This window comes from Tamandua tetradactyla, chromosome 12 (genome assembly GCF_023851605.1).
Source record: "Tamandua tetradactyla isolate mTamTet1 chromosome 12, mTamTet1.pri, whole genome shotgun sequence".
Taxonomy (NCBI): Eukaryota; Metazoa; Chordata; class Mammalia; order Pilosa; family Myrmecophagidae; genus Tamandua; species Tamandua tetradactyla.
The window spans coordinates 5,140,774-5,153,229 of NC_135338.1; the positions used below are offsets into that span (position 1 = coordinate 5,140,774).

The following is a 12,456-nucleotide window of genomic DNA, read 5'->3' on the forward strand; positions in this document are numbered from 1 at the left end:
TGGGGAGTTAATGCATGATGGGGGAGGGTTTGTTTGGAGAGATGGGAAAGTTTCAGCAATGGAAGGTAGTGAGGCTACCACAATATTGTCACTGTGATGAATTCCTTTGAATGGCATGCTTGCCAGTGGCTGAGATAGGAAATTATGGTTGTATATATTTCCTCACAATTAAAGATAAAAAAAAGAGAAGCTAAAGAGGCAAAGACAAATGTAATAAAGATCCTGGATGGGATCTAGCAAAAGAGGAGAAAAGGCTCAAAGAGACATTATTGGAACACATGAAAAACTGGAATATAGACTTCAAGCTTTATGTTGGTGTTAAATTTCTTGAACTTGATAACTGCACTTAGGTGCTACATAAGTGCATATATCTTTATTATTAGGAAATGTACATGGCAATATTAAATGTTCAAGGAACATGATGTATACAACCTACACTCAATTGTTCAAAAAATGGATTGAGATTAGATGATAGATGATAGATAGATAGATAGACAGATAGATAGATAGATAGATAGATAGATAGATAGATAGATAGATAGATAGATAGACAGACAGACAGACAGACAGACAGACAGACAGATAGATAGATAGATAGATAGATATAGCGATACAGCAAATGTGGCAAAATGTTAAAATCTGTGGATCTGGCTATTTGGGGATAGTGGAATGTTGGAGTCTCTGTATGAAGTTTGTATTAGTTTTTGCAAGTGTCCTGTAAGTTTGAAAGTACTTTTAAAAATTCACAGCAATATGTTAAAAAAAGCCAATAATCTGCATATGGTCCTGGAACCTCTATTAAACTGTCTTCCTTCCTCTGCTTAATAAGGATCCAAGACTGTCAGGGATTCTACTAGCTTAAAAGGGGGTAGACCTGGTGGGCCACAGTGGGTCAGTGGCAGAGCTCTTGCCTGCCATGCTGGAGACCCGGGTTCGATTCCCAGTGCCTGTCCATGTTAAAAAAAATAGAGGATAGACCTATTGAAAGAAATAAGAAAGGGGATTTAGTACTAAAATCTGACGTCACAACGCAAATTAACAACTCCTATTACAACGGCAGAATCAATGCAAAGGCTTTGATAGAATTGTGAGGAGGTAGAGTAGAAAATGACAGGAATGAGGACACATTCTGGGCGATTATGGTAATGACCTAGAACCCACGAAATGGGGAGTGCTGGGTTGGAGTTCTGGAATCACATATAAAATTATTTTTGTTATATGATCTATAACAAGGACAGCAAAAGTCAGACAAGATCCATGCCTATTTGTACACCTACATTACTATATTTATCCAGTGATATATGAAAAGGTAAACACAAGTCACACAAGATCTAAACGTGACAATCAAGTAGAAAGTTCAGTTCAGAGAGAAAGAAAAATAACAATCAGTTGAACACATGGGAAAACTGACATTAGCTGTGAAGCGGCAAAATAGGAAATGAAGAAGAAATAGGGACTCATAAAATGGAGAAAAAGAAGAGCAGAAAAACAAGAGCAGCAGAAGAAAATGAGAATTTCCAAAAGACATTTAAAAAACAAGTGTGGAATAATTTTAATATATTTATTTTAGAGTCATTAGAAATCAGATATGATCAAAGGTGTATATTTGTTCTGAAAATCTAAACCAAAGGCCTATTGTAAGGAAAGTAACATAATACAGCGTACAAATACATTGTACCTTATTTGGACTATAGAATCTTGAAAATGCTACATATATGGTCATAAATAAACAAATAATTTATCCATTAAATTAATGATTTTATTTTGCTTAAGTAATTTCAAAAGGACAGATCTTACCAAGTGGTACACATCGTCTAAACATGTAAATTCATTAAAGCTGATATTAAGTTTTCGAAGTCCAGTTAATTTGGAGAGGTCTTTCAGCTTACTCAAACTGTTTCCATGTAGGTTCAAACTCTGAAGCACAATTAAAATAAAAATGAAAAATTATGAGAGATTACAATCTACATCATACTGACATGTGAATATCTGAAATGTCTGGAATAATTACTTGAGCCAATATAATAAAAAATGAGAAAGTAATTATTTTAAATGACCTTAATAAAGACCCAATAAGAAAAAAACTAACATATGATGCTAAAAGATATAGTTTATAATAGCATCAGTGGATCATTTTCTTGATTAATGAGATTTTCCATTTGACTTAAGTGTCAATAAAATTGTCCTGAAATTCTTTCCAGAAAATAGTTAACTGCATGTGTTAAAATATTTATTAGAGCATATATAATAAATATAGTCATGAACAAGTTTGGTCCTAAAGTGTTCAGGTATAAGCTAGGCACTTACAGAAGAGAGGACGGCAAAGCTCCACCTTGACTGCAGCAAACTGTGTGAGGGTATTGGACCCAGGAAGGAAGTTTGAGGATGGCTATGATACCAGGGTGGTTTCAAAGGAGGACAGGTGGGTGATTGCCTAAGGCAATTTCTACATCCGAGCTTGGCAGAAGCTTTCCATGTCAATTTCATGTTAGTCTATAAAAAGTATTATTCATTTTTATATTTAGATGAGACCTTGGTATCTCCATATTATTTTGTCTTTGCCCCTCCATGAATGGTATCAAGTGAAGATGTATTTATGTATAGCCTACAAAATAAACACTGGCACACAAAAAATCTATGAATACAATTGACCACAGACTTCACAAAAAATGGATAGTCTCACGGTAAAATCAGATGTCTACCTCACAACCCTCTTCATTCACCACCATCATCATGTACCTTACCCTGTGGACATAACTAAATTCCTGTCAGTGAGAAACAGTTAAATTTCTAATGGCCAAAAAAATTATCTAAAAGAGTTAATGCAGACTAGTTTAATTCTATTCACATACCATCCATGATAGATTCCACAGATGCCTGTCCACAACTGAATTCAGCTTGGCATCCCACATTTTTCAATCCTGATGAAGAGTTTCATTATCTGTCTAACAGATATTGTTGATCACTCTCTTACCCTCATTTCCATATGCCTTTGGCTCCACGAACATTTGTTTCTCAAATGAATTGCTCCTTTCTAGCACGAGCACCAGTGCCTTACTTCAGACTCATTATTTCTCTCCTGGACTACTGCAACAGTTTTTCTACTGCTCTTCCTACTACCAGTCGGAAACTTTGCTAAATCCATCCACAAGCTGCCTAAGTTAGTGTCTTTAAAAACAGGTGAAGACTGTTGCTTAAAGAAAATAATCCATGCTTTTTTGAGTAACCTTTCCACATCTGTCCTAATGTGGCTACAACCTCCCACTCCTCCAGCTTCAGCATCATTTATCTTTCTTACAGTCCAGTCTATACCTCTGTGTTCCACCATCATGAATCCTATGTTCTAGACATACTGAATTGCTCAAGTGTTTCCTGAGGACACCAGGATCTTTCAAAACTCCATGCCTATATAGACAGTCTTTCTTCTGCCTGAAAGAAGTAAGCAACTAAATTTCTAATATCCTTTAAAACTCAGCTCAAAATTCATCTCTTTCAGTGAAGCTCTCAGTAACTCCAGGCTCCCTACATCTGTCTCCTCCACTAAACTAAGGTCCCTGAGGCAGGGAAAATAACTTATTCATTTCAAACCTCGAATACTTACCTCACTGTTCAAACAGAGTAAATTCTCACTAAATTTTAGGTAAATAAATCAATGCAAATGCCAGATTTATATCTGACAACACTAATTTCCATTATTTACTTGAATTATAGGAAAATACAAAATTATATGCTATATAATCTGGGGTTTTTATTTCTAGGTAGTGTCTTCATGAAATTCAATCTAGTGGGGAAGATGGATAAGCAAATAAGAGGTGTATAAACCCTGAATTTTTCTTATATTAATGGCACAAAGGAACAAGTGGAAAGGTAGTGATGCTAAACATTCTTGTTGTAATATATAGTATTCTTACAAGAATTCCTAGAAAGTCTGCTGGCTTTTAAGCAGCATAGGCGAATTTAAGATGAAAAAAAAAGACCCTCTCCACTCATCTGCTATGGATATTGATCAAATTAATACAATATCACCTGGGGGTCACAAGCAGACTGAGGTAATGTAAAGTTATCACCCTCTTCTCTCTCTCTTTTTTTTAAATGATACAAACCAAAGATGATACAGGGACCTATTCTGGGGTACTGTTATTTTTATTTTTATTTTTTAAATTTTTATTCAATTTTTTTAAACCTACGGCAAGGCATGGAGTGGAAGCTTAATTAACTCATAGACATTCATTTTTTTAAACTTTTCATTACTAAAATTTTATTATTATAAACATATTATTCAAATAGTAAATCCTGACATTATAGCGCAGAAGTAAAAATTTCTAAGGTTCAAGGTTGCTTCTGAAATCACTCTCTATGGCACATTTATGATAAACATGGTGACATGGCCATCATGTTATGATGTTTTCCTTCCTCTCTAATAAGTGGCTAAGGTAAAGACTTAATCCCTCCTTTATCTCCTGGATTTGAATATTTGGTATGTGGTGATGATGCAGTGTCTCTAAAGCAAATTCTGTAGTCTCCTTGATGAGATGTTTTCTGAATCTTTTCAGAAGTGGACTTAAATTTATTGACCTTACATTTAAAAAATATTTTTTGCATTCTTTTTCTTTGTCATGCAATTGCTTGAGAAAAGATTTGTCATCTTAAATAACAACTCTACAAATGTAGCAATGGAATAATGTAGCTACTTCAGATAAGAACAATCGTTGAATTTTTATCTGTACCTCAGCTTTTAGTGCACACACAGGAGGACAGGAGTATTTATTTGATAGATGTCATGTAAGAATAATCTGTCCTCTCACAGCATAGCAAGCCTTTTTTTTTTTTTTTACTTTTGCAGGTTCAAGCAAACAACTCACCTTCTCTGCAAGAACCAGACTAAAGAAGACAGTCTTTAAAATAAAATGAAACAAAACAACAAACAAACCAAATATCTGAGGAGTATCTAATGTGTTCCAAATACTGCGCTAGGTACTGGAAGAGCTGACTGATGCCAGTCCATACAATGCTCATGAGTAAAAGAGAAAAAGGCACCCTTCTCTCAAGCTTTTAGAAAATTCCCTCACTACACTGGCTCTGTTAGAACAAGAAATTTTACCAACAGATGTAGAAAATTATTGTAGCAGATCTACTATTCCATGATGTGGAAGGTGTCCCTTGGCTGTGGCCCTCTTGTGCAATACAGCCTCGCACATCCTTATATGGTGGCTCTGGTGCTGAAGACACATGATGAAAAACAGGCATACCTCTGCCCCCATGGAATTTACACTCCACATAGGACACATATTATATAACAAAGGAATCTGACCCAGACTCAGGGATCAGGGAAGGCTTTCATGCTTCGTTATAGATAAAGGATACAGGAGAAGGAGGCTGGGGAGAATGTTCCTTGCAGAAGGACTAGCATGTGTAGAGGCTCTGTGTTGGCGGCAAGCACAGCACATTTAAGAAACAGAAAGGAGGCTGGATCCAGAGAGTAAAATGAAAGAGGACTGGAAAGGTGGGCAAGGGACCAGGCCATGAAAAACCTTATAGGCCATATTAAGGACACTGGTTTTATTTAAAAAGCAAAAGAGAGCCATTTGGGGATTTTAAGTGGGAGTGGTAAAGGGTAATAGAGATCTATGATTAGATTTGCATTTTGAAAAGATTACTTTAAAGCTTCAATTTGGAAAATGAATTGGGAGTGCAAACTAGAAACAGGACAGGGTCTCTGTTGCATAGCTCTAGTAGGAATTTCTCCCCTGCTACTTTGTGTTCAGTTGTATAGTGAAGGGCATCCAAAAACATATTAATAGAATAAAATGTGATGGCGTCTCTTGGAGCTGTGTAGTGTTGTGATGGAAGAGTGCAGGGAGCCCAGTTAGAGAGCTATGGCAGTAATCCAGGTGAGAGATGATGGCAGTTTGGATAGAGTGGTAGCAGCAGATTGGAAATAGACAGATATGAGAGTCAGAAATTGAGGTGGGACTTAACAAGTAGCTTTCATAAGTAATTCAAATTCTGTCAACTGACTTTTTTTTTCGCATGGGCAGGCACCGGGAAATGAACCTGGATCTCCAGCATGGCAGTTGAGAATTCTGCCACTAAGCCACCATTGCACCATCCTGCCAGTTAATTTTGTAAAGATAAAGCTCCCATGTTCTACATTGATTGATCCTAAAAACTGATTTCTTTCTTCAACTTCATGATTTGAATTTACTGATTGCTCAATAATAAAATCCCTTGTAAGCCTCTAGACTTGTAAGGTAGTCACTAGCCATGCATGGACAATGAGCACTTGAAATGTGGCTAGTTTGAAGAGAGATCTGCTGTAAATGTAAAATATGCTCCATATTTAAAATATCTCATCAATGAAATTCATATTGATGGTGTGTTGAAATAACAATATTTTGGATATATTGGGCTAAATAAAATATCCTATTAAATTGATTTCACCTATTTCTGTTTACTTGATTATTGAATCCACTAGAACATTTTTAATTGCATATGTGGCCCTTATTATTTTATTACTGTTGGACAGCACTCCTCCAGTTCTCCCGGAAGAAGAAAGCTGGGCACTTTTAATTATGATAGCATGATCCCAGAGTCATCAGACAGGTGAGTTTAGTATCTTTAGACTTCACACTGTAGATTTTGATTCCAAGTTCAAAGTATCAGACCCCAAATTTTACTCCTCATAATACTTACCACAATATGACTGTAAATGTTAGTCTTGGCAATAGAAAGTATTGTTTTATCATCCAAACTAATAAGTTTTGGTCTGGGCTTGATCCTGGGCTCCATTTTCAGAACTTCATCATCAAATTTCAAATCCTGAGACAATATTGATCCTTCTGAATTTTTTTTGCTTTCTTCTAGAATAATATCGTTGAATGAAGAAAATAAAGAGTGAGCCTTGACCTAAAAAATTTATTAAAAATGTTGAAAATTCAGTTGCCATATTTATATTTTTGAAAAAGAAATAGGCAATGTAGAAAAGATGAATTAACTTTTCTCAATTATATTGTAATATCTATGATGATCAGAATCACTTCAGAAAATCTATAAGAGCAGATTAAAACTGTGGGTTAATCATAGGTGTGCCCATTTCCTCCTGCTAAAAATTTCATAAAAACAGGAAAATGAGATCTATGGAGTCTCACTGGATATACAGAAAGTTTGAGTATGAAGGTAAATCACCTTTTAAAAGCTGATACACTCTGTGATGAAGCTGTTACATAGATATTCTCTACTCAATATTTCATCTGCAAACATATCTCTTGCTATGTACAAAGCAACTGGTATGTTTGGTATTAAACTAGCATCTCAAAAGGCAAGTTTGTCTGAAGGCATAAGAACCTTACTGTTCTGGTACATAAATTAAGTTTTATTAATTGCTACTTAAAAGAGTTTGGTTGTTCATTTAAAATTTATCACAATCTTACTTGTCTGTGCATAAATACTTCCTAATTATACAAAATGTTGTTTTCTTTTTTTCTTTTAAGATGGAGGCAACACAAATAGGAACTGGAATTCTGGAAAATATTTATCTAAAAGATAATTATGTAAGTTCTAGGTCCTAAGGATATGTTCTAAACTTATTACCCAAATAGAATGGAATATTAATATTTAGTCTACAATAGGGTCATATCACAAATTTTCATGGATACCTTTATAGTCTGCCTCATTTTTGTACAGGAATAGGATATACAGGTACCTAAAAGAATATTAGACCCAATAGCAGCAACAACGGCATTATTTGAAAACCTGACCTAATAAAAAAGATCAGTGGCTGTCGGAAATTTGTAAAATGGCCACATTGTTGTCAGGGGAAATTTGGCTAAATGCAATAAGACATCTACAGTGATGTTTGCTGCGATCCTGTTTTTAATAGTAAAAACCTGGAAATAATCTATATGGCTTACCAACAGGGAAAGAGTCAAATAAAAGTATTACTGAATAATCTGCAACCACCAAAAGAATGAAGTGTAGGCCTATAAGTACTGAAATGGAAATATGTGCAAACATATTGTTAAGGGCAAAAAGCATCACAGAATACCTAAGAGCTGATCTCATTATGTAAAATGATATGTGTGTTTTATACGTAAAACACAGAAAAAGGACTGAAAGCAAACCCACAAAGCTGTTAATGGTAGTACAAGGGAGAGACAATGGGATTGAAGTGAAAGGGGGTTTTCATGCTTTTCTCTATAATTCTAAATATAGTTTGATTTTTTTCCAGTGAGATTAAAGCCATATAACACTTGTACAATATATTTGCTTAATAAAAATACGTAGGTATTACGACTTTCTTAAAAATCCTTTTAAGTCCTTCAAAGAATAAATTATATATGGTATAAGTTTGACATAACATTATTAGAATTCAAACTACTGTTCTTCTCCTATTTAAGCAATATCAGTTTTAAAAATACATCATAATCACACCATTGTAATATACTCAAATTCAACGATGTATTCTGGCAAAACAAGGTCATGATCGAAGACAAACCACTTGTACTGCCGAAAGCCACAATCACAATTTCTTTGTCCCATGATAGGATCTAGAGTAAAAAAACAAAAATGAGCAAAATAAACAAACAGAAAAACCCTGAAGACAATTCAAAATGAAATTGTTTTCATTCTTACTTAGATTAATAAAGAACAAAGTCAATAACTTCTAATAGTATATTATTGAGTTATTTTTCTTTTATCTTTTGCCCCCCACCCCAAGAGCGAGCTTAACCTTGCAAATACTTACAGACCATCCTTTCGCTAAATAGATTAGTAGGAATTAATATTATTCAAATGCTTTTCGTTTTCATATTTTTTCATTTCCTATTCAGTTTAGCCACATATTTTCATAAATATTACTCCAAAACCTTTATTTGCTGGGTGATTTTTTTGAATTATTTAAGAACTAGTAATTATATATACAAAATGAATAGACTATAACATTTTATGAAATAAGACACCTGCTCATGCAAATATATTACTGAGGTAGGAAATGGAGAAATAGAAGCTCATTAGTATCTATACTATGGGAAAAGTCTCAATATTGTGTTTAGGTTGAACTGTAAGCATCTGTATTAAATTCATTTTGTATTTAGAAAGATGGAAGCATGTTTCTCTTTAGGGCAGACATACTTAACAAATATTTCTGAGGAATGCACACTGAATTAACCACTGGGTAGCTGGCTTGGCTGATGGAGTCCTGATCATGAACCTGAACACTCTGACCAAGGAATGCCTTCGTGATGAGGAGGATGCCTGAATGTGAAAAAACAGAAATCATTTTAACAAAAATTTATCTTAACAATTTCCCAGACTTGACTACATGTTCTATGAAGACAGAGACCCTGGCTAACTTGTTCACCGTTGTATGGTATATACTGTACCGTGTGACCCAAAGTAGGGGCTCAATAAATATTTGCTGAACAAATGAAATGGCTACAAAAGAGGATACTACAGTGTCCTATGATTATATAAAGCAAAGTTGTACAGAAAAGGAAGGAAGGAACAGAACAATTTAGCAATGGTTTTTTTTAGTAGTAGTTTAAAATAAGAAAAATAATTAAAAATAAGTAGTTTAAGAAGTAGTTTAAAACAAGAAAATGAGTGTTTGTTGTTGGTAATTGAGTTAGCATTCATCTCTGCATCATCAGCGGCTAGCACATGGTTAATGGGAGGCGCTCGATACATATCTATTGAATGTGTGGGCACATTTCCTTCTTGATTCTAAACATGTATTAAATCCTAAGGAGTCCTAGGAGCAATCCTAAAAAACACTTTACAGTAAAATATTCAAGTGACTTTTTTTGTCACGCTGTACAAGTTATAAAATGTAAATTGGGAGCTTGTGGAAATACAGTTTTTAAAAAGCATGTCCCAGAAAGATCTAGTAGAACATTCCCATTTCAAAAATTTCCATTTCAAAACTGGGAATGAGGAAGAATGAAAAAACAAAAAAGGAAGCAAATGTTCTTTTCAAGTAAGGACCTCCTTCTAGATTCAAAAATCTGCTTAATTTCTTAATTTTCTGGTTACCGTTAACTGAATGAACAACTGCAAAATACACATAATTTAATTCAGTATGAACTCTCTTAGGAGAGCTACAGTTTGGAGCCTAGAATATCACTCTTAGAGAATTAAGTTAACCAAATTTCTTTTCAAATACTGACCAATTCTCCCTCTTAAACATTCATGGTCTGTGCATTGACACTTCATCTTTGTAGCCTTTATGATAACTGTAATTCTACATTTATTTATGTGATTATTAATATATTAAGCACCATAAAGGAGGCAATGTCTAGTTTTGCATAGATTGTATATGTATCACCTACCGAGTACTTAACACACAGCAAACATTCAATAAATGTCTGTGGAGCTGAAGAATGAACAGCAGAAGAGGGTGAGGCAGGAAGAATGTGCTGAATTTGTCCTTTCTCCTAGTCTGTGGGTAACAAGGAAACCTCTCCCAGAAGCATCCTACAAATTGGCTCATACATTTACATTTATGTAATTACTCAGGCTGCAAAGTACTGAGAACTATAAATAAGTTAAAATATCAAAAATTTATCTTTTTTATTAGTGGGAGAGTGTTTGTAAACAAAAAATAATAAGAAAAACATTTACCTTCTATAAGGCAACTAACAAAGCAGTCCATACACTTCACAATTTGTCTTTACCCTACTTTAGGCTGCAACTCCTTTATGGACACCAGCCCACTACATAGAGGTCTTCAGAAACCACATTTTCCTGTCACGTTACATTTTGATGATTCAGGGCAAGCAAGGCCTACCTTCCAGAGGCTGTATATGATTATCACAGACATGGGCCACATTCTCTTTTCTCTTTCCTATGAATGTGTGCTGTGTGAGCATGCGTGCATGCATGCATGTGAATGAAAGAAAGAAATATATATGTTTATTTTTAGGACATTTTTAGGACAAAACATGCTGCAAAAAAGTAGACTGTTGAAAGTGTTCATTTCATATGAGTTGTATGAAATGGAAAGGTCTGTCCTATGCATGTTCCACCATTGTATTATGAAACCATATAATTTGTTTCTTGGTTTCACAGGTCCATGAATGGAGAGGAATTTTGCTGCAGGATGAACCATATCCACAGCTAATTTTTATGCGACTTTGAAGTTAGAGATGTTATTGAAATGACTTAAAATTTTAGAACATTGGGATGAGTGAATGTATTTTGCATGTGAGAAGAACATGTCTTTTTGGGGTTCAGAAAGCATAATAAACAAGTCTCTTCTTATTAATGTTGACACATAATCATCAACAAATATTTATTGACAACCTGACTGAAGTAATAGATTAGAAAAGTCATGCATCACTACATTGGTAAATGAAGTTACATGGTTTCCAGAATATCTCCTGGGTTGATAAAACCAGTATGAAAAATTATATGAAATTGATTAATACATTTCAAAGCTGACTTTAAAAGTTCAAAAATACTACATACCTATAATACCATGCCTGAAGAGTTCATGCTCAAAAGAGTGTTTCTTCTCATCCTTAGACTTTTGCTGTAGAAATTCAATTCTGGGACACTCACACAAACTTAAGCTGTTAGCAAGAATAACAGCCTCTTTTCTGAGAGGCAGCTGCAAAGAAAGAACAAAGTGAGTATTTTACAAATTAACAATACTTCAACTTCAATACAGATGGTTTATTATTTTATGTTTACATGTCTGGGTAAATAAATCTGCACACTAGCCTCACTGAAAAGAAGTAGATGACTTTGACGTGTAACTTCATTCTGCAAAGCCATTTATGTATCTTCACTTTATATGCAAATATGTTGATAAAAAATGTTATAGAACAAAATTTGTTCCAGGAAAAGAAGCCAAAGTCAAGACTGGCAGCACTCTGTGGTGCAGGAGCAACAGTGTTACACATTTTCAATCAGTATTTCACTACCAATCTTTCAAAAAGAAAAATCCTCTGGGAATGAGATAGTAGATTGGTATTACATCAGAAAAGCTCCTCCTTATATCATGATTTTTGACTAATAATCTACATTCTTTTCCAGAGTGAAAACATTCCTTATTTCACTAATGCATGGAAAGCTTAGCTTGCACTGGATTAGCTTTATTTCTTGAAAGTTGTCTATCATATTACTTACTGTGAAAGCAGCTCCAAAGAGCAAGAAAAATCCCTATTATACGTATTAGAAAACTAGAGCTAAGAAAGATTATGTGATTTGCTCAAGGACAGAACTAAACATTGGTAAAGTCATCATTTGAACTTGTCTACTCTTTTCTAATACAGTCTCAGAGTTTTAAAATTATCACTACTTTAATATTAATAGCCAAATGATTTAGAAATATATCGTTTCTGTAAATGCTGAATTGTCTATATACATATATATATATTTTCTTATTGAAACCTGTTACCCAAAGAGGTTTTTAAAAAATGCATACTAAAATGTGGCTCATATGACCATAAATTCTGA

The 12,456-nt window shown here is 34.3% G+C and overlaps 1 protein-coding gene across 1 annotated transcript in view; it reads right to left on the bottom strand.

Annotated features, from left to right (window-relative positions):
* The window catches only part of LRRC9 (leucine rich repeat containing 9), a 133,303-nt gene that overhangs the window by 71,254 nt on the left and 49,593 nt on the right, over window positions 1–12,456 (bottom strand). The window contains exons 13-17 of the mRNA XM_077122475.1: window positions 11,464–11,605; window positions 9,130–9,252; window positions 8,431–8,546; window positions 6,694–6,906; window positions 1,798–1,917 (exon numbers count right to left, since the gene is read on the bottom strand). Of these exons, the coding sequence (XP_076978590.1) occupies window positions 1,798–1,917; window positions 6,694–6,906; window positions 8,431–8,546; window positions 9,130–9,252; window positions 11,464–11,605 (714 nt within the window). The remainder of the gene's footprint in view (window positions 1–1,797; window positions 1,918–6,693; window positions 6,907–8,430; window positions 8,547–9,129; window positions 9,253–11,463; window positions 11,606–12,456) is intronic.